The following is a 27944-nucleotide window of genomic DNA, read 5'->3' as shown; positions in this document are numbered from 1 at the left end:
GGGGCCAGATACAATGGGCTCCCTCCGCCGCAGAGTGCGGCTGGCAGGGTGGGGACGCTGGCGGGCAGGGGGCTGCGGTGAGCTGGACTCCTGAGCTAGGGCGGAGAGAGGCGGAGGGTGGTGTTCCTTCATCAAGGCCGGTCCCGCTACTCGGGAAGGGGCGGGGAGACCGGGAGGGGGAGGCGAGGCAAAAGCGGCAGCGCAACCCCGGCGCCTTTAATCAGCACCCGCTAGTTCGGCCCACCCAGCACACGAGAAATAAATGGACAGGGGAGGGAGGGGCGGGGCGGGGCGTTTTGTCCGGAAGTGCTGTTACAGCTGCCGAGGAGACCGGCTCCTCCTCTTTTCCCTGTCTGGAGTTGGAGGCTGTTTCGGAGGTTGCTCCTGCTATTGGGCCCCAAGCTAAGGCTCCGCCTCTTTAAGGCGGGGCAAACCAGAGGTCCTCACGTGACTTGTGCTAATTTGGATACATTAAACATTAGGATGGGAGGGGCGTTCCGCGCTTCTTAAAAGGGCGATGATGGCCACCTCTTCCTGGGCTTCTCCGGTAGCTCTTCCTACCTGAGAGGGAAAGGAGGGTTGTTAGCTAAGCCGTCTGATGGAATGAGCAGGCAATTGCGAAGGTTCATTGTGGGGCAAACAATTTATGTTCTCATTACCCCCCATTTCTCACATAAAACTACTAAGCAAGATAGGAATTATTATATCTTTAATATTAATAAAAAACCGGATACTTAAAGAACTGAAGTAATCTACCAGAGGTGGATCAGTCAGTCATCAAATATTTAACAAAAGCCTTTACATGCCAGGCATCTTTCTAGGCTCTGGGGATTCCTCAGAGAACATGTACAAAAATTTTTTTTTCAATTAAATATGTAAGATAATTTCTCTGATAGTTAGGGGCTCACACACAGCTCTCCAAAAAAGTGACATTTGAACTGAAACCTGCATGTTCAGGAGGAGTCAGGCAAGTGACAACTTGGGGGAAGAGTGCTTTAGTTAGAGGAAAAACAAAGGCAAAAGCAATAGATTAGGTATTTTCTAGGGCAGAATGAAGGCTGTGTGGTGAGGGGGAATGCAGGTAGCAGCTGGAACACACAGGGCCTTCCTTATAGATCATGGTAAGGAGTTTGGACTTGAAGCTGGTTATGAGAAACTGTCAGATTTGGGGTATATTTTGGAAGCAGAGCCAACAGGACTAGGTAAGGGTTAGATATGGGGTAGAGAGGAATCAACACATAATAGTTATAGGGTAGGAGTGGGATCAAGATGTGCTTATCACTGTATATAGTATATCTTTCTGAACTTTAAAAACATTCTATATATATGCATATATATGTGTGTGTCATATGTGATGTGTGTGTGCTTCCTCAAAAATATTTAAAATGATTCCTAAGAGTCCTAGGATTTGGGCCTCAACAAAAGGCTGAATGGCATTGCCATTTACTGAGAAGGAGAAAATTAAAGAGGTTTAGGTAGGTTGGGTGGGGAGATTTTTAGTATTTCTAAGTTAAGTATGAATTGGCTCAGATATCCCAGTGGAAATGTCGAGGAAGCAATGATACATATAGACTCACGGGGGAGGTTTGTGCTAGAGATTGTGATGGATTTCGGAGTCATAGGTGATTACATTCTAAATGGTAGAACAAATTCAAAATTCAGTTCAGCATGGCCTGTGGGGTGCTGATCCTTCCATAAAACCAGAGGGCCTCTCTGCTCTAGAACCTCTATCTCCTTATTCCTGATGTGAGGGCTAATGTGGGCCCTTCAAGGACAGAGCCCGTGTCTGTAGCACTTTGCATCCCCTCACATGTTGAACACATGAAAAATGAATGCATGCATGTATGTCTCAACAAACATGGAGAAAATAGTTCTCAAACCCTGCTCTGTAATTCCATACTCTAAAGATGGTGCAAGAAATAACAAGGTCTGGCCCTGGCCAGGTTTATCAGTTGGTTGGTGCATTGTCCCAAGGCGCCAGGGGTTGCAGGCTGGATCCCCAGGTTGGGGCACATGCAGGAATCAAGCAATGGGTGCATGGATAGGTGGAACAACTAATTGATCTCTCTCTCTCTAATCAATAATAAAAAAAACAACAACAAACAAGGTCTAGCTTGGAGCAGAGGGTCCTTTTGTGGCCTCCTCACCAATGATCTCCAGGATAGTAAATCTAAAGGATTCTTCTCATTTCTCACCATTCTAGACTGCTCCCCTTGACTTGTAAGACATCATACTCTTCTGGTTTTATCTTTCTAACCACAAACTTCTCTAATTTCCATCTCATAAATGCCGGTGGTCTTCAGAATCCTGCCCTCCATTTTCTTCTCTAACTAATCTATACCTGCTTCCTGGGGAATCACATTTACTCCTAAGGTTTTATTACTGTCTATATACTGATGGCTACCCAGGCAGTATCTCCACTTCTTTAATAAACGGTTAACACTAACTGAGCAATTACTATGTGCTGGGCATCTTGTGTGCATTATCTCATATAATCCTTGCAAAAACTCTATGAAGCAAGTATCCATTTGCAGATGAAAAACTGAGGCACAAGTTAGCCTGTCTTAGTCACACTAACAATACTTGGTGAGGCTGGGGTAGGACAAAAAGCAGCTTACACCTTCCCCTTTATGGCTCTTCCTTGTGATTGTTCCGTCTGTTTTCCCTCACTGTGCCAGCTCCTTAAGGCCAGGCCTGTGTCCACCCTCCCAGCATATAGCAGAGTGTCTGTTACAGGTTTGTTGAAAGAACGAGTGAACATATTTTCTAGTTCTTAGCCTTTCCACAGTGGTATTGTAGAGGCTCAACAATGCACAGGTGGTCTTCCCCATCTTATAAAGGCTGTGACCCAGAAGGCCCATTCTCCTTCCTTTCAGGGCTCCCAGGATTGAGGTGGGGTACGGGCTGGCAGTGGGTGAAATTGGAAAAACAAAGGAACAGGGGTGCTTCCCTTAGTTCTCTGGCCCTAATAAGGCCATAACTCTCATCACAACCTTTAATGTCTCTCTTGCCCCTCAAGTTACTCAGGAGCTATGTCACACATACCATGGACACCCACCAGCGTGACCTTGCTCCTTCCTCCATCCTGCCCTTAGCTCTCCCAAAGGCTTCCTGACACTAAGGAGGAGAGGAGGGACTGGGTCAGTCCCACCATGCCTCCGTAGAAGGGGCCTGGAGATGATTGTCCCTCCCAGATCACATCCTGACCTACTGCTGCAGCCTTGGGAACATCTCCCGCCAGCAAATCACTCCTCTAACCCCACCCCATCCTCCCCACCTGTTCCCCCTCTGCAGCCTGTAGCTGCCTCAGTGCGTGTCAGGCTGGGTTGAGTCACTTCCAGCATGCATTCTCTTTCTGGTCAGGCCAGTTTGGCAAATCTCTCAGGCTCCCCAGCCCCTGGAGCCTATGGGCAATCCCCCCCCCCCCCCAAGCAGGGCTCCTTATCCCCCCAAGCCTCCAGGAGCTCTTCTCTTTCCAGAAACCACCCCAGCCTAGTCCTATCTCCTGCAATCACCTAAGCACAGGATTTTGCTATTCTGTACTCTTTGGAGCAAGAACCTCACACTGACCCTGGTCCTTCTAGTCCAGTCAGATGAGGAGGATTAGATAATCACTCCACCCCGGTCTCCAACGAGAAAGGGGAAGGGTATGGCCTGGGCCATCTGGGGTTGTTAGCCTGGCTCTAGACCCTCCCAGTTCCCTTGCTCTGACTGCCAGAGGGACTGAGGGCCCCAGACAGGAACTGCTCCACTGCTCCAGGGGCAGCCACAGTTCAGCAGGAGGTCACAGGCCCAAGGAGGAGCGCTGACCTCCTCTCGAGCACCCAGGTCAGGCTAGTTCTCACAAAACACAGGGAAGGGAGCGAATAGTCCCTTTACAGGAGCTCACTCCCTTCCTGCTCCCCTCTTGTGATGCCCCCAGGACCTCTGCCACCTGCCCCAGCAGAACCCCCTGGGTGCTACAGCTCCATCCCATCCCAAGGAACAAGAGAAAAGGCCCTGCTACTCCCCAGGACAGCCAGGCCTAGCAGGAAGGGAAAGAATGCGTGAGGACCCAGAGCAGTACTGCAGGTTCCAGGAACCCTGTCTCAGTGCAGACCCCCACCTGCCTATCTGTAAATTCCCAGGCTGTTGCTGTCTCCCTCACAGGCATTGAACTGTTTTTCCACACTATGCCCTGGAGAGACAGGAGCTGGGCAATCCAGGAAAGGAAGAGCTACCCACCTCCTCACCCAGACCTGGCTGAGAGAAGTCGATAGGAAGGGTGGGCTGGCCTCAGTGTCACCCAGTGGGTGTGCCCGTCCTGAGGCCACTCCTCCACCCGCCCCAGGCTCTGGATTAGGAGGTTGACTTTAGAAGCCTAGTGAGGGGAGTGGCTGTCTCTTGGCCCTAGCTGGAAGGGGGAGCAAGGACTCCAAACTGGAGGTGAGGAAGGCCCATCTTCCCAAGGGGAAAGGGTTTTCTGGTGAGAGGAAGCTACAAGAGGAATGAAGGGTTGTTACCCACCCATTCAGCTCCCCAGACTGTTCCATGCTCCTGCCTCTTGACCTTAGAGGAATTCAGTAAAAGAGAGACTGTCCCTGCAGTCATTTCTGCATGACTGAAGCCACCAGTGCATGATCCTGTTTCTTGGCACCCCCTCCACTCCCAGCAAGTTTTCAGGACCTTTCCCCACCCCAACTGCTTCTTTAAAAAAAATTTTTTTTAATTCTGAGAGTATGTTTATTAAAGCTGGGGACAGTGAAACAACGAAGGGCTTAGGATAGAAGGAGCAACAGGAAAGACTTGGTGGGACTGCTCTGGCTCACTAAGTCAGAAAAGGGGGCCTTGGAGACAGGCTTAGGGGGTTAGCCTGGGAGGAGCTGCCACTGCCCATTGCTACCCTGGTTGCAAGTTTCATGGGGTCCATCTGTTAGAGTTTAGGAAATGAGTGCCTAAGGGAAAAAGAGGGGGATGGGAAAGGTGCGGGAGTGCCCCCCTTCTTCTAAATGGCCAAGTACAATCTACCCCCTCTGCCTGGGCCCCAGGCTTCCTGCTTCCCCTCCTCCCCAGCCAGAAAGGAGCATAAGACCCAGTAGTTCTGCAAACATGTTTAATGCACTTAGATTACACAGAGGAAGAGGGGGCAAGAAGGAAACGACATCTAAGTGAGTCACCCAAAATTCTTACAAAAGTTCCTGGCTGGCTGCAGCCCCTAGGAACTGAGTTGCCATTGACATTAGAAACTAATAAAAATTTTTACAAAAGTCTGCTCATTGCAGCATTCAGGTACTTGTACAAAAGAGGGGCTCTCTCTACAGGGCTCCTGATTTGTAACAGGGACCTAGGGACCTCACCTGGCACGGAGGACCTGGAAGCCAGAGAGGAAAGACAACCAAATAAAAAAATAGTCAAGGGATTTCTTTACTGGCCTGCCCCATAGGGGCACCACCTTTCAGGTTTTTCCCTGCTTTCAACTCAATCTCAAAACCAGTCCCAAGACCCTATTTTTAAAATGCTCTAGCCTTTTCAGAATCTCCCCAAGGGTTCCCAGTCCCTGTCCTGGAGCCTGGCCTTTGGAAGCGGAAGAGAAGGGCAGGAAAAAGTACCAGATCCCTGGCCAGACCTGAGACCTTGCATGAGCCTCTCCATCTCCCCGCAATGGCAGCTGGGTCTGTGGTCCTCTTGCAGCCCATACAGGACCTAAGGAGCCACAGGAGTCTGCCTTACATAGCAGGCAAGTAGCATTGGGGAGCCCCTTCCGAGCACCAGGGACTTGAAGGGTGGGGTAGTACCCGGCAAACCTCAAGAAAGCCCGTGGAAGAGGCAGATGAGGGAGGAAAGCTTCTCACCTCCCCACTCACTAAGAGGTCAGGGCTCCCGAAGGGCTGCAGGGAGGGAAAGAAGGGATGCATTTAGTGAGTAACCCCACATTTTAGGTGCTGTGCTAAGCACAGTGCGTGGTCAGTTTTGCTTGTTCCCCAGTGAGGTCCCTTCTCACCAGCCAGCTCAATGGAGAGTCACTCCCAGAAAAACCTCTGGGAAGGCATCACTGCACAAGGAAAGGAGGTCTAGTCAGAGACAGCCGCTGCCCAGCCACTGCCCAGAGCCCATGCACTGTAGGGAAAGGAAGTGGAAGCCTGGCTCCAGCACGACCTTGGAGGTCTCTGACATGGTGGGGCAGGAAGGGGCTCCATGGGCTCACCATCTCAGAGCTTACCTACTTCCCTCCGGCCTCTCATACTGATGACAAAGCTTAGAAAAATACCTCCCTCCCTGCCATCAAACCAGGCAGGTGGAGGCATGGTCCCAGAAAGGAAATTGGTGGAGAGGCAGGTCAGAGTGGCAGGGAAAGGAGGAAAGGTGATGGCACGTCCCTGCCATGAAAGGTCAGAAGACAAGAGCTTCAGAGGCAGGGATGCTGTGGTGGGTGAAGGCCAGGAAACGTCCTTTTGGAAAGTTCTCAGAGAAGGCACAGCTGCTGCCAAAATCAGGTCCAGAGTGTCCCACCTTGGCTGCTGGGAGCCTAGAGTCCATCGTTCCCAATACTCCAGGTTGATCTGCCTTGAAGCTCTGAGTTTGATGGAGTTAACCAGGTAGCCCTGAGGGTGTGTGCAGAGAAGAGGCCAGGCCCCTTGGAAGTCCAACTGCTGCTCCCTAGAGAGCCTGGTCACTGCCTTCATGGCCCCTGGAGGCAGCTTTGTCTCGATCTCTCATCAGTGGGGGCCTGTACCCGTGGGTCTCCTGTGGCACTCCTGGTGGTGGTGGTACCTGCGAGTGGTGGTGCACACGCAGGCAGAGCATGGTCTTGTGTGGTCCCTGACAGACAAAATGGCTTTGCTTTGGACAGGCTGAAGGGTGATCTTGAAATAGCACTCCCTAGAGTTGGGGGTAAGAGAGCACGAAAGGGGTTTATGATTCCAGGGCAGAAGTGGGAGACAGCCCAAGAGGAACCCCAAAACACAGGCCAGAGATAGGCTGGATTCTGGGAGGATGACCATGAGAACTGCAGTATTGGGGCAAAGGACCAAGGATCAAGAGAGGCCAGAAGCAGGACAGGAATGGGGAATGAAAGATGAGAAATGAATGGATGCAGGGAGGAAGGGAAGGTGGCAGAGTGCAGTGTTTGCAAAATCAGAGTGAAAGACTTGTTGAGAGGGTTAATTTTTCCATTTTAAATAAGCCAGAATCCTGCAGCCTGGAGGCTGGGAGGCCCAGGGGATGGGGAAATGAGACAGGAGTGGTCAAAGAGCTGGATACCCAGGCCCTGAGTGGCGGTGGGGATGGTCTGAGAGGTGCTGGGCCTTCCCCTGTCCCAGGCAAGCGTGGTTGGGTGAAAAAGGCCTGGAAGATGAGGCTGAGGCCACCAAGACTCTGAGACCCTGATGGTTCTTGAACTTTGTGGGGCTGCCTACTTGGGAACCAGCAGCATCTCTTCTTGGCTCCAGCTAAACTGGGCTCAAGGCTTCATGGGGAAGTGTCTCAGTTCTCTCCTTCCCCAGGCTCCACTGAGCCTATCTGGGAAGAAAAGCCTCTCTCTGAAGCTGGCTCCTCTGAGCCCTGAACTGGCAGGCGAACACCGGCACCTTCTCTGGTTGGTGGCACCTTCTCTGGTGGCGGCTCAGGGGGAGACAGCCCCAGGCCCTTGTCTGAGAGAATGAAAAAGTTCATCTGGGAATAAAGTTCTGTTTAAAAAACATTATATACACAGCTTCTGGACATCTTTGAAAAGCAATAAAATACTATTGGTTTCTACAAAATAAAATAGAGGAAAAAACCAAATACTATCAGAGAAATTGTTCCATGGCGTGGGGGGCTTGACTACCAAAGGCTTCCCAGAGTTGAGCTGGGCAGTGAACCCACCGGGCCACTCCACCTCCTTCCTGCTGGGCTGCGCAGCAGGGGGTAGGTTAGGAGGAGGCCTGCGACCTAGGGGCGCATCAAAGGTCCAGAGTCACTTCTCAAACCAGAACTTGTGGCGGCAGCAGGAAAGGAAGGTTTGCATTTGCCAGCCCAGTGCCCAGTGGGACCTGGGCCTGGTCATGAGGGCTTGGCACTGCAGGTGAGGTGGAGGTCAGCTGCCCATGCCCAGCATCCCATTGAGCTGTAGGTGCGTGACTGCTCGGTCATCCTCACAATTGTCCTTTTATTGGTGGGATTCTCTTACACAGTTGTTACACCGAAGTCACCGGGGAGCAGCTGGGCTCTCCTCTGGCCCCTGCAGGGCCCAGCCCAGGCTAGTGCAGTGGACTGTCGAATACCACATCAGGTAGGATGGAGACTTTCAGCTTCTTTTCTGGCCAGCTGTACTCTTTGGGAAGTTTGAACTGTGGAGGGAGCAAGCACAGAGCCAGAGTGCACACGTTAGCAGAACCCACTGCTTTTTTCCCAGGTTGCCTACAGAGTGGCCAGGACCCCCACCCAGGCCAGTCCCTGGGTGCTGGGGCAAGACAGGCCATGGTTGCCTGGCTTCAATCTCAAATGCTAGACCCAGGTGGGTGGCTGAAGTCAAGCTGCTGTAGTTAGGTGGCCCCTTCTTCCCCACTCTGGCTGGGCCAATAATTAACCCCAGGTTGGAGGAGGCACGCTTTCTAACTTTCTTGACTGTGCTGACCTCCCTCCAGCTCACTTCCTTGGTTCTGCCTCTGGCCACAAGCATGTAAGGAATCTGTTCCCTGAGGCCCTGGGGCTGGAGAATGGGGGACAGGGGGAGGGTGCGGATGATACAGGAAAAGGCTTGAGGTCTAAAACTGCAGACCTGTCCCTGCCATGGCTTCTCTTTTGAAGGCTGGTGCAGAAGGATTCTGGAACCTGCCCTCTGCAGCCTTTGCCAAAGGGTCCAAGAGAAGGAGGCCCTGACGGCCTCAGAGGGAGCAGAGGAGCAGAGTAAGTATGGCTGGAGGTGGTTTCTTGGGTCTGGTCATCCCTGGGAGGAACAAACCTTCCACCCTGCTCCCCCTTGCTCACTCTCATCTGCTTCCCAGGGTTACCAGCCTGAGAGCAGTCCCAGTGGTGGCCAAGGAGAGTCCAAGGTCTTTGCACCACCCAGAATCACTGATTTGCTTACAGTTTTGTTCCTACAGTTTTATTTCTAGAGCTTCCGGTGGCGGTAGGGGGAAGAGACTGGCATATCTTATTCCCTCTATATTCTAGGACACTGAATGTGCTCTGCACACAGCTGGCGCCCAACAGATGTACACTGACTTGGAAATAGGGACCACATTTCATGACTCCCACTGTCCTGGGGCTAGGCGAGGAGTCAGGCCAGGCTGGACAGGAGGAAAGAGTAGGCTCTCAGCCTGCCTAGAGCTGGGGCTGGAAGTGAATAGGCCTGACACTTCCTGGCTGGCTCCCTGACCCTCCCTGATGGGGGACTGTCCAAGCCAGGACTAAAGTGGAGAGTGGGGCAGGGTATAGGGACAGCCTCTGGACAGGAAAGAAAAAAAAAGTCATTTTGAGTGACCTACTTTCCTAAGCTTCCACTGGCTCCTGTCCCTCCTGCCTGGACTGTCCCCCTCCCACCCCCTCAACATCCAAGCTCAAAGCAGCAGCCTGGCGCAGAGCCATCGCAGTGCTACATGGCCTCTCCGGAAGCGCTTCTGGGCAGCTGGCTCTGGTCTGACTGAATGGGAGCTGGGCCTCAGGGACCAGTGGCTTGTGGGGGTTGATTGGCTGGCACAGACTGGGTGCTTGGTGACTTTTGAATGTACAAATGAGTTAATTTATCAAGCTGTATCCTAGAGGACAGAGAAGACACTATCCTACTAGGGGTGACCTCAGGCACCTGGAGACCTGGACAGGAAGTCCCGCCCTGTGCACTCTCCTTCACCCATGGACGCTGGAGGCCATTGTGCACTGTCTGATGTGGCCCTAGGAGCCTTGGCAGCTGGGACTTCTGGCTGAAAGCTAGCTCCTACCTGGCCTCTCTGGCTTGAAAGCTTGGCTCCCTGGAGGTGAAGGAGCTCTCCCCCAAACACACTTCCCAGCAGAAAGGGCAAAGGAAGGGCCTGTCTCTGCCACAGGCAGGGCCTAGAAGAACTCTCCAGAGGCTGGAGGCCAGCTTGCTAATGTTCTACTAACCTATCGGGCATCAAGGCCAGGAAGGCTCAGATCCCACTGGGGTGCTGCTTAGTAGGAGGCCAGGGGAGGGGAAGGGACTTTCCAGGATGAGGTAAGTCCCTGCAAATGAGAATGCCGGGAACAAGGAAGAAAAACAAAGGGGATTATGGGCTCCAGTCCTGTACCCCTGAGGAGTAGCCAAGGAAAGCACAAGTCCTCACCTGGCCTGCCAGCTCCTCAGGCTCTGGGCTAGGGTTGGAAGAGGCAGACCAAGAGGAGAGAGCTTATGGCTAAAAAAAGGGAGTTAGGAGAGTGGCTCCTGGGTGGCCTGAGGCGAGAGCAGGAGTCCCTTGCTGCCCACCAGAACTCCCCAGTGGAATGTTCTCTGGCAGCAGGCATGAGCTTTCTGTTCAGAACCTGCCAGGAAACAGCAGGGGCTGGGGAGAACTCGTACTAGCCTGAAGGCCCTGGCTGCCTCTTCAATGAGGTTCTCAGGAGCTGGCAATTCAGTTTGCTGGGTGTCCTTACGAGGGCTGGGGGAGGTGGGAAGACAGAGAGAAATAAAGCTATTAAACATCTCTCTTCAGGGTCTCCTTTCCAGCCTATCCCGACACCTGAGAGAGAGAGAAGAGGGAGGGAGAGGGAGGGACACACGCAAGCACCCACGCTCCTGGAGACCCAAGCCCTCTGTCAGAATCAAACAGGCTTACTTCCTCTGGAGACGTCAAATCTTCTAAGTCCTCCAACATTTTCTCTACAAACTCTTCAGTCAACAGAATCTGGGAAGAAAGCACAAGACAGCCTTTTATTTTTTTAAACAGTCTTTTTGCCAAATGTCAAGCTATGGACCTTCTCCTGTCCAAGGAGGAGATCCATGAGCCCGTGGTGAACTGTTCTAGGAACAGAGGGAAGTGCTTGAAGACTATCCCAACTGTCATTTGCCGTCATCTCCCGCCTGCAATATCAGAGGAACTAGGGTAGAGAAGGAAGGGCATCAAAGGACAGTGGGAAGCAAGGTGGGGACATCGGGAGAGACAGTAGTGTTGGTCCCAGAAGGGATATAGAAATGGGGGGGAAAACAGTTTTCGGGCCTCCTGCATGTTTCAGTGTAGTACAGGGGAAACAAAAGCTGAGGGGCAGAGAAGAACGATTGCCAACATCCTTCTTGCCCAACCAGGTCACATGTTCCCCCTCGCCCTCGCTTGGTAGGACAAAAAGAATCTGTTTGGATTTGGAATACAAGCCCTGTCTGGAATCTGGAAATGCCCCGGAAGGTACATCCAAGAATGTGCTGGAGAATTTGTGGAGACTGTGCACCAATCTCTCATTTTACAAATGGGAAAGGGACTCTCAACTCCCATTTCCATCTGAGGGATCCACATTCTCTCAGGCTGGAAGTTCCCAAAACTCCTGTCGTGCTGGCCCCATTCAGCCTGAGTTCTTCAAAACTTCCTTTGAGAAACCTCTTTTCCAGGTCGCCTCCCAGCTGTCCGTCCCACTTTGCTGCTCCAGTCTGATGCCTTGACACTTTATGCGTTGATGTCTAGGACAGCCTGGCCCCACTATTCAGCTGGCACAACCACAACCCTCACCCCCTAAAGAAGTTTCACAGCTCATGGGAATGTCCAAGGGCACTCAGGCCTTCCTCAACCTGATGGGCCATTTTCCCAGCCAGCTCCTCTGCTCAGATGGGCTCTGCAGAGCCAGGCCAACCTCGCCACAGGCCTGTACCACACCAGGCCCAGGCTAAGAGTGTCTTTCCTCTTCCCCAGCTGGCCCCCTTCTCTGCCCTTTCCTCCCTGTGCTGGTTCAGGGGGCCTCCTGGCATCTGCACCAGACCCTTCTGCGCCCCCAGGCTGTGGCTCTACCTGCCACTGCTTTGCCTCCTCCAGCAAACTTTGAATGCCCTGGGTGCGGGAGAGGAAGAAAAACAATGGGTGAAGACCAAGGCGAAGGGCTCCTCTGGAGGAAAACACCTATGAGAAGATGGGGATCAAGAACGTGAGAAAATACCCATCAGGTTTCCCCTGGGAGTTGTACACAAGACCAGAAGTTTCAACATTTAGAATATAGTCAGCTTGTGAGACAAAGTAACACGGCAGAGAAAAGCTGCATGTCACTAGGGACCTCAAAGGATGGAGGACTCCAAAGGAAGCTGATGGGTGGAGGTAGGAACAAGGAACGAGAGAAAACTACCCCAAGTGAACACACCAGTTACCACAACCAGGCGTCCTGCTAAATGCTCATAATCTTATCTCCTCAGTCTCCTTACAGGTGAGGAACCTAAGGCACAGAGAGGTTATGTAATTTGCCCAACGCCACACAGCCTGTGAGTGGCTGAGATAAGACCATATACCCTAGTCATGTCTGGACTCTGAAGTTAGTGCCTGAAGTCCTGCTTCATTTCAAATCCTGAACTCTTACCCACATGACGTTTCATGCACTGTTCATCCTTCCACTCATCTGCCCAGCAGTCTACACGATTCCACAGCATTCCCTGGTGTCTCTGCTAGGCCCAGCCTTGGGTGGAGCCCCAGGGACACAGGAATGAAGACAGTCCATTCCCCACCTGGACATGCCCCACCCTTGGTTGACAGGGAGCCAAAGGACATCTCCTTCCCAGGCTGCAAGCCCACAGTCAGGAACGAAACAGCTCTGGCCACTGGCCCACGTCTCCTCACTAAAGCTTCTGTTTGAGGAGCTCAAGCCTCAAGTGAGGACAGAGACAAGGTTCTGACAGGCAAAGCTGGTCTAGGGAAATGCCCACCCTGGGTGCCCCTTCTGCCCTGCTCTCCCCCACACTGGACTGGCTGACTTCCTCTCAGACGACGGGGACCAGTTCCCAGTCACACACTGATCCTGCCACAGGGGTTTGTTCCTCGCTCCTCCTCTTCTTATTCCAGCCCCCCAGCCCCCCCCCCGCCCCCCCCCCCCCCCCCCGGTCCAGAGTTTCTCTACCAGTTATCACCAGTCTGCTTCAGTAGTACAAAAGTCACATTCATATTTTTGGCATTTCCGGGACTTGTTGCCATCTCCTCAAATGCTAGCACAAACACAAGCATACCTAAAACCCAATTATACTACAATGGCTCCAGTCTGGGGCAGGCTGGGCTGATTTCTAACCCACAAATAACTTGGAGGGAGAGACTTTTCTGCCAGAGAGGTAAATAGGCCTGGGACCGTAACTAGTTCAGGGGGTGAGATGAAGTGGGGGAGGGCTCACAGGGACTGTGGCCACCTAATGGGACTCCAAAGAACTGTTTTTCAACAACATTAAAGATAACCCCGTCAATGCTGAGTTCAGTAATAAGCCAGTTCCTCTGACAAAGGTCTGGAACTGGTGGTGGAGAGAGGGTGGGTTATGGTGGCTTTTAGTAGAACAACTACCAAGGGTGGAGGGTACAATCTGCCTGTGGACTCATTCTGTACTCAGCTGGGGGAGAGGATGGCAGGACCAAAAAAGGGGACCAACCCTAATCGCTGGTCAATTTTCACTTCTGGCGGTTTGCTGGTTCCTGTTGGAAAGTTCAGATTATTTTAAAGAAACTAAACGGGGTGAAATTATACATGAGATCTGCATGATATTAAGGGTGACATTCCCTGCAAAGAAACACGACAGACTGTCATAGCTCCAGGCACCTAATTTAATTTCCTTTGGGAGTTAAACCTTAGACGCTTGAATTCAACAAAGACCCTGTTCTTTGTATATTTCAGACCTGGAGCTGAGAATGTTAACAGATCTTATCAACAGGACACTGGAGATAGACAGCTATGATGGAGCACTCTCACGAGTAACAGACTACCCGTTGTGATACAACTGTGGGAAAAGCCTGTGCAATTCTGGGGCTTGGGGTTCTTAAAACTCACTGGGTCCCCATGGAGCTGCCTGGCTCTGCCACAAATAATAACAGGAATAGTTATGACAATGACAATAGTAATGACAACACCGCTAATAGCAGCAGCAGTGCCACCTCTGAGTGCCAGGCATTGGGCTTAGTGCTTGACCTGTATCGTTTCACTGAATCTTTATGGCAGTCCTGCAAGGGAGGAAACTATCATCTCCATTTTGTAGACAAGCAGGTCAAGAGGAGAGGAGTCTCCTGGACTTTAAAAGAACAGTGATCTGTCCTGGCCAGTGTTTCCCAGTGGCTAGAGCATCTGCCTGTGCATCGAAGGGCTGCGGGTTTGATTTCTGGTCAAGGGCACTGTACCTGGGTTGCAGGTTCAATCCCCAGCCCCGGTCAGGGCATGTGTGGAAGGCAACCAATCGATGTTTCTTTCTTTCTCTCTCCCCACCCCACCCCACCCCACCCCACCCCACCCCACCCCACCCCACCCCACCCCACCCCACCCTTCCACTCTCTCTCTCTCTAAAACAAACAAAAAAAATCAATGGAAAAAAATATTCTTGGGTGAGGATTAACATAAAAGAACAGTGATCTGACCCTGGATGGGTAGCTCAGTTGGTTAGAGAATCGTCCTGAGGCACCAAGGTTGTGGGTATGACCCCCGGTTAGGGCACATACAAGAAGCAAATAATGAATACATAAATAAGTGGAATCACAAATCAGGCTCCCCCCCCCCCCCGTCTCTAAAATTAATTAAAAACAAAACAAAACAAAAACAGTGATCTGACTTCATGGTAGTAGAGGCTCTTTTCCTATCTGGGGAAGGTACCCTGACTTCTCACCCCTATTGGTTAAGCCTGTCTTCTTAAGCTGGCTTCTCTCTCTCCTGTGGGGAGATAAAGATGACTTTGGCTTTGACCAATGGCCTGGAAAACCAACAACCCCAATCCCAACCAGCCACATATCTCCTGGCCAGTTGCTCAGCTCAAAAGAGCTGGAATCCTAAAGGTCACAGACATGCAGCTGCTCAAAAACCAGGTTGGCAATTAGAAAGGAAGGCAAACCATGCCCAAAAATGGTTTCTAACTGGAGACAGGAGGGCAAATTGGAAATTATAATAGCACTCATGTCTGCACTAACCAAGTGCTGGGCATAAAATACTTATTGTTGTGCACAAACAGCCCTGGGAGGGAAGAGACTCTCCAGTGAGAGGGAAAGTGCCCCAACCAAACACCCCCAGGAAGTTTTTTAAAATATGAAGACCAGGCCCCATCCGGGCCTCTGGGATCAGAATATCCTGAGCATGTGCATTTAAAAAGGCACCCCAGGATGCCCGGCTGGGCATGGCTCAGCAGTTGAACATCTACCAGGATCCAGGAGATCGGGGTTTGATTCCTGGTCAGGGCACCTGCCCAGGTTGCAGGCTTGATCCCCAGTCGGGAGGCAGCCGATCAATGACAACTCTCTTATCATTGATGTTTCTATCTCTCTCTCTCCCTTCCTCTCTCTGAAATCAATAAAAATACATTAAAAAAAAAAAAAAAAAGGTGCCCCAGGAGATCATGGTAGGGAGAGTGCTGGGAAATACTCAGGTTCACAGGGGAAAGGAGTTTGGAGACAGGCTTAACCAATAGGGGTGAGTTAGTGGCTGCAGCTTCCTGCCCCCATCACACACCACCTTGATCAGGGAGGGGGCCTGGAATCTAGACCAGCAACTTAGTCCACGTTGCTCACACTAGGTGCCTTAGGACAGCCTGGCTGGTTGGTGATGAGGGAGGGTTGTCAACAACTGCCCAATTTCCCAGGCCCCAGCAAGTTCCAAAAGGAACTAAAAAAGTGATCTTTTGTCAATGCCTGCCTGCCCTGGGCAGGTCTGGCTATGCTGCAGGCAGAAGCCCAGATGCTGCAGATCTGATTCAAATGTCTGTGGTCAATGATATTTCTGAGTCTGCAATAGCGCTGACAATGCCCACTCTTTCCCCTTGGTATGACAATCCACACTTTGTCTGGGGCCTTGTTTGCATTTCGTGTTGACACGTTGTTCTTGCTTCCCAACAAGTTTGGCATTCTCTTTCCCTCTCCTTCCTTCTCTGAGGGAAGGAAATGTATTGTTTACAGGGTAGGGCTTGCCAAGGAACTGCTCTGGCATCCACAATGGCAGTGGAGGAGGCAGGGATGAGGAAGTAGTCCAGTCTGTGTCCCCCTCACCCCAACAGGCCAGACACCAGCCAGAAAACAGCCTGGACACTCTCCAGGCCCAGGAGAGGGGTGTGGCAGGTGGGGCTGCAGTAGTGGTAGCACAGCGAGGCCTCACTCACTTCCTGTTCTCGGTGGGTGGTGAGAAGTCGGCTTTGGTGGCCAGGATCAGGCTCAGACTTCTCCTGCTCTGGCTGCTGGCTGGTAAGGGCACAGCGGGCCATCAAAGTCATCTCTCGAAAGGGAGGGTGGTGTACTTCCCCAGGCACAGTGCTGGGATTTAAACCCTCCTGGGTGGACCCCTGGACAATGATGTCACCATTACAGCCCAAGCAAAGGCTTCCAGGGAGAACAGGCTGTGGCCAGTTCAGTGGAAGGAGAAAGAGTAGAGGCCCTGAAGAGGAGCTTCCCAGGGCCTGGGCCAGGGATTACCAAGTGTCTTTCACACTACGTCCAAGTGGGTGGATAGGGATGGGAGAGGGCAGGGGCTTTTCCTGAGGACAATGATGAGTCAGAGGAGGAGAGCTCAGCAGTGAGTCCCCAAACCTGGCCTGGAGTGTGGAGCCCACTCGGAACAGCTGCCGGGTGTCTTCTCCCAAGCCTGGGGCCTCCCACCAGGGCTGGTAGGGAATGGCTGGGAATGGGAGCACCACCTGGGTGAGCTGTCAAACACCACACAGCTGAGAAAGCATTGCAGGGCTTTAAAAAATATTCTGATATTTGGTGGTGTGACCCCTATATAACCTCTGGGCCGACTTCTCCCCCTTCAGATCAATCCTGGCTGGGGACGGATGGATGAACAATTTAGCTCTGGGCCGAGCTCCCATTCACAGCACTAACAATAAGGTGATGACAGACTCCAGGGAGAGGGCTTGTTAAAGCCACTGGGATGAGGAATGCTGGGGGAAGGTATGCAGGAGAGGATGCCGGCAGGCGTCCCCCAGGGTCTGAAGACCTGCCTGCAAAGCTCTGGAGTTGGCTGATAGGCTTTGCCACCTCATTGAGGATGAAAACGGCAGATGGTAGGGCAGAGGGAGTCAAAGTGTCGACCTCTGGAAATTGAGGAGCCCATGGAACTGGAGCAGGATTCCTGCCTCTCCAGCCCCTCAAGGAAGCAAGGAACATCCACTGTGCTCACCCTGGGGTTGCCAAAGGCCCTGCCTTTCTGTGTGCTGGGGCCTTGACTTTCCTGGGGCTAGAGAGACATGGAGAAAAGAAACATGAAGAAAAGGTGCAGGCCCAGGAATAGGTGAGTGTGGAGACCTGTCTGGGGACACTCCACAAGCTCCAGAAAGGGCCCAGATTCCCTCACTTTCTGCCTTTTTCTCTCAGCCTCTCTTTTGTCACTCTCCTCCCATGTGGGGTGTCTTTGCCATGCCTTTCCCCCAAGAGATAACAGGCCTGGGCTGGTAGCCAGCACAAGGTGCCAAGGCTGGGAATGAGGGCTTCCAAGACTGTCGAAGGCTGATGCAAGAAAAGTCATCCCAGCCCCTCCCAATTCAGCTGGGACCAACAGGGAGGTTCAAGTAGCAGCCAAGAAAACAGAAGTCTAGGTCTCTTGCCCTCACTGGTGACAAACCTAATCCCAGGCCTCTAAGAGGTCCTGCAGACTCCCAGGGAGACAGCCAGCCCCAGAAGGAGACCTAAAGGCCCACAAGTAATTACAGGCCCAGGTTCCCACAAGCTAGGGAGCTGCCTGTGACCACAGTGGCAAGACCCTAAAGGGAAAGCAGGCTGGCAGTCAGATGCCGAAAATGCTGACTGCTTTGGGGGTGGGGAGGAGGGCTGGTGTGGGTGTGGGTTCTACAGCTGAGGACTCGCTGGGGGCAGGGCAGAGGGTTTCCCAGGACTTCTTGGAAAGGGCCTGAGAAACCCCTTGGTAAGTGAGGGTGCGTGCTTGGGGAGTGGGGCCCCAGCCAGCTTTCCTGGGAGCTCCCCTGGGAGTTGGCCCCTGTGGTGGACCACATTAATGAGCCCATAACACAGGCCTTTGATTAAGCAGCTCCCAGCACAGCAACTTTATTGAAACATGCCGAAGCCAGCAGCTGGTTCCCACTGCTACCGGTTCCCCAGGCAACAGTGCATGGGAGGGGACCGTGTGCATGGGAGTCGGCAGTGCCCTAGTGTTCAAGCTCACTGAGGGGCTGCTGGCGAGGCAAGGGGGAGCGGAGGTGGACTAGAATGCCAGCAGCCAGGGATCAGAAGCTTGGGAACTAGGGCTGGGTCTAGAACTTTGGGGGAACTGAGGGGCAACATGGCATCTGCTGAGTCCTTGGGGGGCCAAGGTACCCAGGCTTCTGAAAATTGGAGATGCTGACCACCCCCCCTCAGGGCAAGAAGGTGTTCCAAGGGGGAAGTGGGACTCCAAAAATAGGTTCAGAGTTGAGGATGTAAAATGTAACGGGGGGAATTTCTTCTTGAGCTTTGGGAGACCCCAGTCCCTACTTTCCCAAGAAAATGTGTTTGAGCCTTCAATATACACAAATGTTACCCAAGGACACTGCTGCCGAGACCTGTCAGCACTCGGTCATCTACTGGGAATAATGCCCTGTGAACTCTCAGGGGCTGGGGTCTCCTGCATGGTCCCCACCTTCCCCCTCTTGACTAGTTCTGCCCAGGCAAGAGGTCTGCTCCCTACCTGCTGTCCACAGAGACAGCCTGGTGGCCTGGGAAACCGCTGGGGTTGGGTGTGGAGGCCCTTTCCACTTATACTAATTTCAAATGTTACACTTCAGAGCTTTTGCTACAGTAACTATCAACACCACATGGACAGAAATCTAATGTTACCAAGAGGGACTTTTAAAATGTATTTATAACTTTATGGCTCAAAGTAATTTTGTTATGAAACAATGTAATAACAACAGTGGAAAAAGGCAGGATAATTTATGGAACACAATATCCCTACAGCACCAGCTTCCATTTCTACCTTGGCTGAGTCTGGGGAGTGTGGTTGGTGTCCTTTGTTTGCTGTTTGTTTTAATTAAGGGTTAGTATTTTCAGGGGAGGGGGAGGAGGTGCTGGCCTAAAGGAAGAGAAATTCAGCTGCAAGACGATACACACATGCAGACGAAAAACATGCCCACATTAATATATATGCTTCACAGACCCCTCCCCACACCAGACCCTGTTAAGCCCACAGAACCCACACAACTCTCTTCCCCTCTCCTGTAATCTCCCGTCCCCACCCACACGCCACAAACAAGTCACCTTTGGATTAGGGTCAGATACCCTTTCTTGATATTCCTGAGAGAGGCAAATTAAAGTGTCCCTCCTCCCACACCCCCAACAAACAACAAACAAGGATGTTGTTCCTCTAATACATCTGGGAGTGTCCTGGACAGCCAAGCACCTATGAGGCCTGAAGCAGAGTGGGGGCCCGAAGGAGGCCTATGGCTTTTGGGCCCCAGCCCCTGGCTTGGCAGTGGCTCTGAAGCTGTGCTCCAGCCTGAAGAGCAAAGGACAAAGCATTCTGGAAAAGCCAGCAGGTTTCTGTGCAGAGAAGCTGGGTTTCCATCAGGAGGAATGGGAGGCCATTAGATGAGGGGAGGGCGAGGCTCTGCCTTCCGAGGCCTGCCTATCCTAGCCCCAGGTCCACATGCCCCTTTCTAGGACTTCTGGTGGCACTTCCATAGGCACTCGAGAATGGCTTCCACACATCCTCCCATTCTGCTTCACCCTTGGTGTCCTCCTGTACCTTGGTTTCCCCAGGGTGCAGAACGTGACACACCCCTCAAACCTGAATTTCTATGGCAAATAAAACTATCAATGGCCAGAGCTTAGAAGTTATCACTCATGTCTCAAGTGATAGGGGAGAGGCCAGGAAGTGTTCCTGGAGCTGATGGCATAGACAGCAGCAGCCACACTCCACTTGGCTTCTCATAACCAGCCCTCAGGAAGGGAGCCACCAAGAGCTGCCAACGGAGGAGAGGGAGGGAACGATGCGGGAAGAGCCCATGGGAAGGGGTTGGGGAGAAGAAAAAGAGCCTTCTCACTTGTAACCAGGGTCCATGAGCTGCGTAAGGGTGCTCCTCAGTGGCAAAGGCTCCTTCCACTCCCGTGGAGACGAATGTGATAGCCATGTCACCTGTGATACTTTTATATGTAAAGTGCCGTCCATGCAGGAGTCTGCCCCTGGGGGTGGGAACATGGAGACAGTGAACAGCAGGCCTGGCCAAGGCTCAGGGACTGTGGGGGCTATGCTCCCTGGAACAGGAAGCCTGACACATGCCCTCCTGACTGCCCACCGGTCCACTAACAGGGGGCTGTAACTAAACATGTTCATTTCAACACCTTCCAAGAGAAGTCTCTCACGATTTCTCTCCTGGCATTCTTCCAAAGTGCTCAAAGCTAGCAGAGACACTAGATCAGCATTCAAAGGGCCTGCAGGGGTAGTCGAGTCCACCTCCTTCACGTCCTGGTGAGGCCAGAGAGGGCAGTTAGCAATGCGCCCACGGTCATGCCCAGAGCTAAGGCAGGGGGTCATGGCCCCTTTGTTTAGGGGAGGGGGGTGAAGTAGTTCTTAATTTCCCATGCTCCTGGATGGTGGTAGAGTGCCTACCTTCACAGACCAAGCCCTGTGCCCAGAATCTTCCACCTGCTCATGCACCCTTTCACAAGACATAAATGACTAACCCCAAGGCAATAAGCAAATCTTTTAAAAAAAAGAAAAGAAAAGCTGAAGCGAAGTGGGGTCACTCTGAGGGAGTCACAAGAAGTTACTGTTAATCCCCAGTCTGGAAATACATCTGGGGGAAGGGCAGGCAGGAGCAGCCAGTGGGGCAGAGATGCCAGTCAGCAAAGGAAGCAGAGCTGCTCTTTGCTTTCTTAGACTGCCCCAGATTAACCCTTTACTGGTCTAAAGGCCCTGAGCCTGGCTCAGAGAGGGAGCTGGGGAAGAAATGGCTGGCTGGGGTCCTGGTGGTTGTGGGTGCTGCCAGCTGCCATTCATCCTGCCTGCTAGCTATCTTTGCCCTGCTAACCAGGGTAGCTGGCCAAGGCTGGTCACCATCCAAGCTCCTTCCCCAAGATACAGGGACAGTGTGAAGGGTCCAAAGCAGTGCATATCTGGTTCTAAAGCCCACATTTTCAGCCAACACACTATATAAATGTTTATGTCACAGTGACTTGTTCTAGCAGCAGGAGCTTCTGGGGTCCTTCCTCCCCTGCCCTTTCTTCCTTGCCCCTGTTGTCTGAGTTTCAAGTTATTCTTGTTGCCTTCCCTGCAATAAAATGAGGGTGGAACCCCTGAGGGCTACGGAGGAAGCCATATGCAACAGATTCAGCCCAGTACAGCAGCCCCAAGCAGAGAGCTGAATTCTGGACACAGGGTTGGGTTTCTGGCACTGTGGACAGTAGCAGAAGGGACACAGCTGGGCTTCCTTGTCCCTCAAGGAGTCTGCTAGGCTGGCCACTGGTTTGAAGAACTGAGTGTTTTGCCTGGGAAAAGCAGCAAGCAGGAGAAAGCAGAGCCCAATCCACCAGAGCCCCTGCCCTACTACTACAGTGCTATGCGGACTCTGCCACCCCACTTCTGGGACTGGGGGAGGGCAGGGGCATCTGAGACACCCTAGGTCACTGAATCTCCCCCTGAGGGGTCAGGGCTAAAGGACACTTCTCTGGACAAAGGAGAGCTCTTCAGCACGGTGGGGGCTCCTGGCTGGCTCAGAGTCCACAGGCTCCCCCACAGGCTCCCATGGAGCTGCCCAACTAGTTCTCCTCCCTCCCGGGGCGCCGGACTCCAACTAGGTGTGGGGGGAAGATGGCAAGCACAGGTATGAGGGCTCCCTGAGGCCAAGCTGGGTGCTGTGGGGCTCTCACCTTAGGCAGAGAGGAATGAGAGCTCCTGACTCTTGGTTGAATTTCAGGTGCACACTCTCCAGTTGCCGTGTGCGGATCAGCTCATGGGGAATGACGGCCGTGGAGCTGTCACTTTCCAGGCTGTCTTTGCGGCTCCTGTGAAGCAAGCACAGGGACAGGTTCTGTCCACAGGGAGGAGCAAGATGGGAGTCTCCCAGGCTGGGATGCTGAGCAATGACAATGACAGTGATTGATGATAATGATAACAACAGTCGCCATTCAATAGGAACTAGCTAAGCTTACAACAGCCAAGATTTGGAAGCAGACCGTGTCCATCAGTAAATGAGTGGATAAAACAGCTATGGCACATTTACACAATGGAATACTACTCGGCCATAAAAAGGAAGAAAACTTTACCCTTTGCGGCAGCATAGATGGACCTGGAGAACATTACGCCAAGTGAAATAAGCCAGTGAGAGAAAGGCAAGTACTGTATGATTTCACTCATATGGGGAAGTTAATGAACAAACTGAACTACCAAGAAAAATAGAGACAGACTCTTAGATAGAGAAGGCAGGTAGCTCTGGTGGGCAGGGGTGTTCGGGTGTGTGTGTGTGTGTGGAGGGATTGAGCAAAAAAGAAAAAAAGAGAGCTCAAGGACATGAACAACAGTGTGGTGACTGCAGGGGAGCGGCGGGGTGGGGAGAGGTAAAAGAGGGTATGGAGGGGGGTAAATGGTGATAGATAAAATTTTAAAAATAAATTAGGGGGAAAAAAGAACTTGCCAAGCAACCTTACAATATCCCCATGAGGTGGCCAGTATTATTCTAATCCTATTACAGGTAAGGAACTGAGGATGAGGGAGGGTAAGTAACTTGTCCAGGCTGCACAGCCAGGACTGTGAAGCTGAGATGTGGTCGCAGGGAGATCTGGTTCTAACGCATCTTCGGCCAACACATTTTATAAATGTTTATGTCACAGTGACTTGTTCTTCCCTGTGATAGCAGCAGAGGCTTCTGGGGTCCCTCCTCCCCTGCCCTGGAGCCTCAGACTCGGAGTTTTCCATGGCTGGGGTACTAGAAAACCAGGAGACATGGCTCTAAGAGCTTCCTTCCAGCTAACCCTGAAAAGGCTGTGACATCAGAGCAGACTCTAACTTGCATACCCCTGCTAATGGCCAGGAGCTGGAGTGACATACACACCCTTCGTCTAACCAGGAAATGATATAATCCCCAGTGACGGGGTGGAAACCAGGCTCTCAGGAGTCAGGTCAGTGAGCCTGGGTGGGTCACAGAGCCTGTACCAGTCTTTCTGACTGTGGCCTTGCCCACAGTGAGCTGTCACTGCTGCCTCATACTCCCTCCTGTCCTGCTTCCCACCAACAGCTGTCCCACAGCTAGGCCACAGGAGCCCTTTGCAATCTAAGATTTGCTCTTTTAAATTCAGCTGCCCCCACTGAAACATCTCAAATCTGCCTCAGCCAGAAATTAGGGTTACCCACTGATCCCATTCAAAAGGCCGGATCCTGGTTTGGGCTGTGAATCTCAGAACAATCCCCCAGTGTCCATCAAAACACTGGGTGAGAAGCTCTAGTTATTTATAATTCAAGTGGCCAAAGCCACCCAGGATGTCTGGGCCCGACAGGAAGTCAGTCAGTGAGGGGCAGGCCCAGCCTCTTCACACACTGGAAAGCTAAGCGCTGGGGCCTGTGGCCAACGAGGCACCTTGAGAGGCAGAGAACTTCCCCAGAGGGAAGGTGTGAGGTCAGCAGGCAAGAGGACAGAGGGTGACCAGGGTGACGAGGGTTACACTGGTTTATAAAAGCCCCTGAGTTAATGGGGACCCTTCCCACTAGCTGGGCGAATCCACCCCCAGATGTGTGTGGCTGCTCTTTCACAAAGCGTTCCCTTCCTCTGGTTTCCCAAAGCCAGTTCTGAAACTGCCCTTTGCTCTAGCTTCTCCTTTGACAAACCCTTTCACAAGACCTGAGAAGGAGACAAATGCTCTGGCCAACAGGGTCACAGAATTTCAGCACTGGAAGGAAACTCAGGTTGTTTAATCTACTTCGTTCCTTTACAAAATAGATCCAGTCATGCATCTGAGGACACAGAGCTGGTCTGTGGCAGACCAGGGTGGGAGCCTAGGACCTCTGACCAGCTCTTTTTCCCTTATACCTGGCTGGCTGCTAGGCCCTCCTGCCTCCCTTCCCAGAAAAGGTGAGCAACACCAAATACTGCCTCTCAGTGGGCACCCAGACAAGAGCAGAGCTCGGGAGACGGCAGCTCTCCTTTGGTGAGCCCCTACTCTGCTCCAGAGTAAGGAGTCCATAGATTTTCTGAGTCCTCACATCAAGCTCCCCAGGTAGATTCTATGGTTAACTCTTCTTTTACAGATGAGGAAACTGAGGCTCAGAGAGGTGAGGTGACAAGCCTAAGGTCACAGAGTGAGTTTAAGTGGAAGAGCCAGGGTGTGACTCTTACAATTACTTCCCTGTGCCATCCCTGACAATGGTCCACACAGACATACACCATCATGCTCCCGAGAGGGACAGAGGCCTGGATGCCCGGCAGGGCCCCTGAGCGTGCAGGGCCTGCTAGAAGGAGGATCCCGGCCTCGGGCACAGGCAAAAATGCTGCTGAATAGCAACTGGGGGTGGGGGTGGGGGTGGGGGAGGGGGGCTGGGAGAAAAGAATCAACAGCACACAGGACTAGAGACATCTCAAGCTGGAGGGAAAAATAAATTGTTGAAAGTCAGCTAAAGTCACCTTGGTAACTGCTACAACACACTCACCCTGAATGAGGACATCAAACCCCACTGCAAACAGCTTTAAAGAGACGGAAAAGAGCTTAATCATCTGAGGAATTAATGTGACAAGTGCCCACACTTACACCTCCCACCAACCTTCAATCATTTGAAAACGTACTTTAATCTTTTAAGAGAAAAAAAATTTGCAAAATGCTGGATCTGCAGTCCTGGAGCTTGGGTATTTCCGGCATGCTGCTTCAATGGAAATGCGGCTGCTCCACACACACGCAGGAGCCCAGCTTTTTGCTGATTTGTTTTTTCTGGACATCGATGCAGAAGCATGAATTATTTGTGTGGGCTGGGTGAGGTATTAAATCTGCAGCCGACACAGGTTTGCAATGTTTTGCATGGTTGTCAGCTTAATCTTAGTCATAAAAAAATAAGTAGTGTGCTCGCCAGCATGGCCTAATTTTTCAGCTCGGCTGTTTTCTCCCTGAGTTCCCAGTGGAGGGGAAGGCAGAGGTTGGGGGTTGGAGGAAGGGCTCCCAGGGAGGCATGGTCCACACCCACTGGGACTGCTAGGGATATGAAGCCAGGAGATGAAGGATGACCAACTGCCCCAGGAGGCAGAGTGGCTAATAGCATTGGTTCAGGCAAATGGCTTACCCTCTCCCTAAGCTTCCGTATCCTCTTGATGGAAATAAATAACAATACTCCTTCTTTATGGGATTAAATGAGATGACCCAAGCTAAGCATCTAACAGTGTCTGGGATGTATTCAGTGCTCAAAATATATCTGGAATGCATTATCAGGATGTTAGCTGGCTGCCTCTAGAAGTCTATCTGCTCCTCCTGTAAGAATGTTGACAGCTTAATACAGACTTGTTCGCCTTTACCCTGGGCCCATAATCCACTGCCTCTGATCAAGTCAGTCCCCCTTTCTGAGCAAAGGTCCTTGCGCTGAGCTTGGGAGCGGGGATTTCTGAGATGGGGCTTGAAAAGGCTCCTGGCTCCCTGACCAGACACTGCGGGCCTGGGAAGGTCAGACTACGAAAACCCTCGAGGTCTCTCTTCTCCTGATGGAGGCACAGGCAGGGCCATCTTCCTTCCACACAGCACAATCGGCCTTCCTGTAAGTCTCATCTACTGATCGTCAAGCTGCCCAGAAGTAGTTTAATCCACCCTCCATGACAGCCTTTCAAATCCCTGAAGCTACTCGCACTGACCATCAACAGTTTCTCTTTTCCGGCATTTGTGGCCCCAACTTTCAACTTTTAAGTGCTATTTTTAAGACAAGATTCTGGAATCTTCTATCCACCCACGTTGCTATCCTATGAATTCACTCTAGCTTGTAAAGCCAGAGTGTCGTGTCCAGAAGTGAAAGGTCATGTGTGGAAATAAATATACGATGTGGCCTAACCAGTGCAGATCACTGAGGGACTATGAGCTTTCTTGTTTGGGAAATTTCATTTCTATTAAAACTGTCATCAAATTGTCTATTCCCTGTAACCTTATTGTACTACCAACTCGCACTGCACTCCCCGTCAAGAGCTCTCCCTCAGGCTTTCTCTCATGGGCTGCATTTAGACCTCTCCGCCCCCATCTTATAGGTCCTGTGGATTATTTGGAGCTAAGAGCAGAACTCTGTATTATCTGGTTAGTGTTTTAAGCAGTTTGGATATTTCTGAAACCTGACTCTGGCATTCATCATATCAGCTTTCCCTTCTGACTTCACATCGCTGACAAAACTAATAAACTGCCATCGATGTTCTCATCTCAGGCTTTGAATAGACAGTGAGCAGGACAGGGCCAGGCAAACAGGCTGCTAGACCGACATTAGTACTCCCTGGGTATGCTCACCCAACCAATTACAAATCAACCCAACCATCCCATCACCAAGCCCCTCACCCTCCAGGATGCTCTGTGGACATTTCTTTGTCTTGCCAACAATGATATCAGAAGACATTCTCAAAATGTCTTACTAAACCTCACCTATATAAGGTCTATAGTATTTCCTTTGTCTACCAGGTAGAAATAGGTAACGTTTCTTTTTCTTTTTTTATTAAATATATCTTTATTGATTTCAGGGAGAGGAGAGGGGAGGGGAGGGGAGGGGAGGGGAGGGGAGGGGAGGGGAGGGGAGGGGAGGGGAGGGAAACATCAATGATGAGAGAGTCATTGTTCGGCTGCAGCCCGCAACCCGGGCATGTGCCCTGATCGCCTGGATCCTAGGTTGACACTTAACCACTGAGCCAAGCCCGGCCGGACAAGGTAACGTTTCTAAAAAGGCAGTAAGGATGGCCTGTCAGGTATGACTGTTCATGAGTCCATGCTGACTCTCGGGGCTGTTTTCCCTTAAGAAGTGTTCACAGCCTACATCCTAAATAATCTAGTCCAGAATCTTCCCCAAGAGTTGACACCAAGCTCACTTGTCTAGAGAGTCAAGATGCTTTCTGCATCTTGAAACTTCTGAGTGCTTTCAGTCTGCCAATACCTCTCTCCTATTCCCTCAAAGATTTCTGACCTCAGCCTTCTGAATCTAATCTGCCAATTTGCCCGGGATTCTGGGGCACAATCCATGAGGACCAGGAGATCTGAAATCATGGCTTCAATCCTCTTATGCCTGTATGATAAACTTCCTGCTCTGATAACCATTCTTTTTGAGATGTGTAACAGAACTCAAGTAAATTTTGCTTTCTCTCTGCCACTGATTCACTTTACTCTGTCCAAAAAGGTGGCCTAGGTTTTTCTTTTTCTTATTGTTCCAAACAAAAGTACAAAACTAAAGTCCTTTTTGCTGGTCAAATCACTTTTTCACAAGACTCAGTTCTTGAATTTCAGCTTTCCTTCACCCTGTTCCTTAAAGTCTGTACTGGTAGAACGTACTTCTTCTTCCGGCTTTTGCTCAAATCTTTTAAAAAATCTGAGTTATGTAAAGGATTTTTTACACATTTATACTGGTCCCTAGAAGTATTACACCTCCTTTTAATTTTCAGGGGACTATTTACACTAATACTAAGAGGTATCTTTTATTGAGTGCAGACTATGGTGCAGGTCCTATGCTAAACCCTTTAAAAACTTTGATTTCCATAACCACCCTATTTTTCCAGATGAACTGAAACTCAGGGACTTAAATAACTACCCCAGGGTCACACAATGAGCAAATAAAGGGCTGAGGCAAAATCCCCAGGTCTTCCTGCCACCAGCTGAAAACGTAACCACAGTATTTCTCCTTAAGAACCTCCTATCCCTTCTAGTGGTCTTTCTTCTGAGGGTCTCAAGGCCATGTAGACACATCTATTTTTTCCCTGAACTCTTAAA

The 27944-nt window shown here is 51.4% G+C and overlaps 1 protein-coding gene across 2 annotated transcripts in view; it reads right to left on the bottom strand.

Annotated features, from left to right (window-relative positions):
* Positions 1–5078: 5078 nt before the first annotated feature.
* Positions 5079–27944, bottom strand: part of SUFU (SUFU negative regulator of hedgehog signaling) — an 88093-nt gene continuing 65227 nt past the window's right edge. For both annotated transcript variants that reach the window (XM_016219938.2, XM_016219939.2), the window contains exons 9-12: positions 21900–22034; positions 20075–20213; positions 10749–10817; positions 5079–8306 (exon numbers count right to left, since the gene is read on the bottom strand). In XM_016219938.2, the coding sequence (XP_016075424.2) occupies positions 8217–8306; positions 10749–10817; positions 20075–20213; positions 21900–22034 (433 nt within the window). In that variant the 3' untranslated portion in view covers positions 5079–8216. The remainder of the gene's footprint in view (positions 8307–10748; positions 10818–20074; positions 20214–21899; positions 22035–27944) is intronic.

Source organism: Miniopterus natalensis, chromosome 14 (genome assembly GCF_054644295.1).
Source record: "Miniopterus natalensis isolate mMinNat1 chromosome 14, mMinNat1.hap1, whole genome shotgun sequence".
Classification (NCBI taxonomy): Eukaryota; Metazoa; Chordata; class Mammalia; order Chiroptera; family Miniopteridae; genus Miniopterus; species Miniopterus natalensis.
The sequence above is the reverse complement of the archived record's forward strand: the minus strand, read 5'-3'. Positions and strand labels throughout refer to the sequence as shown.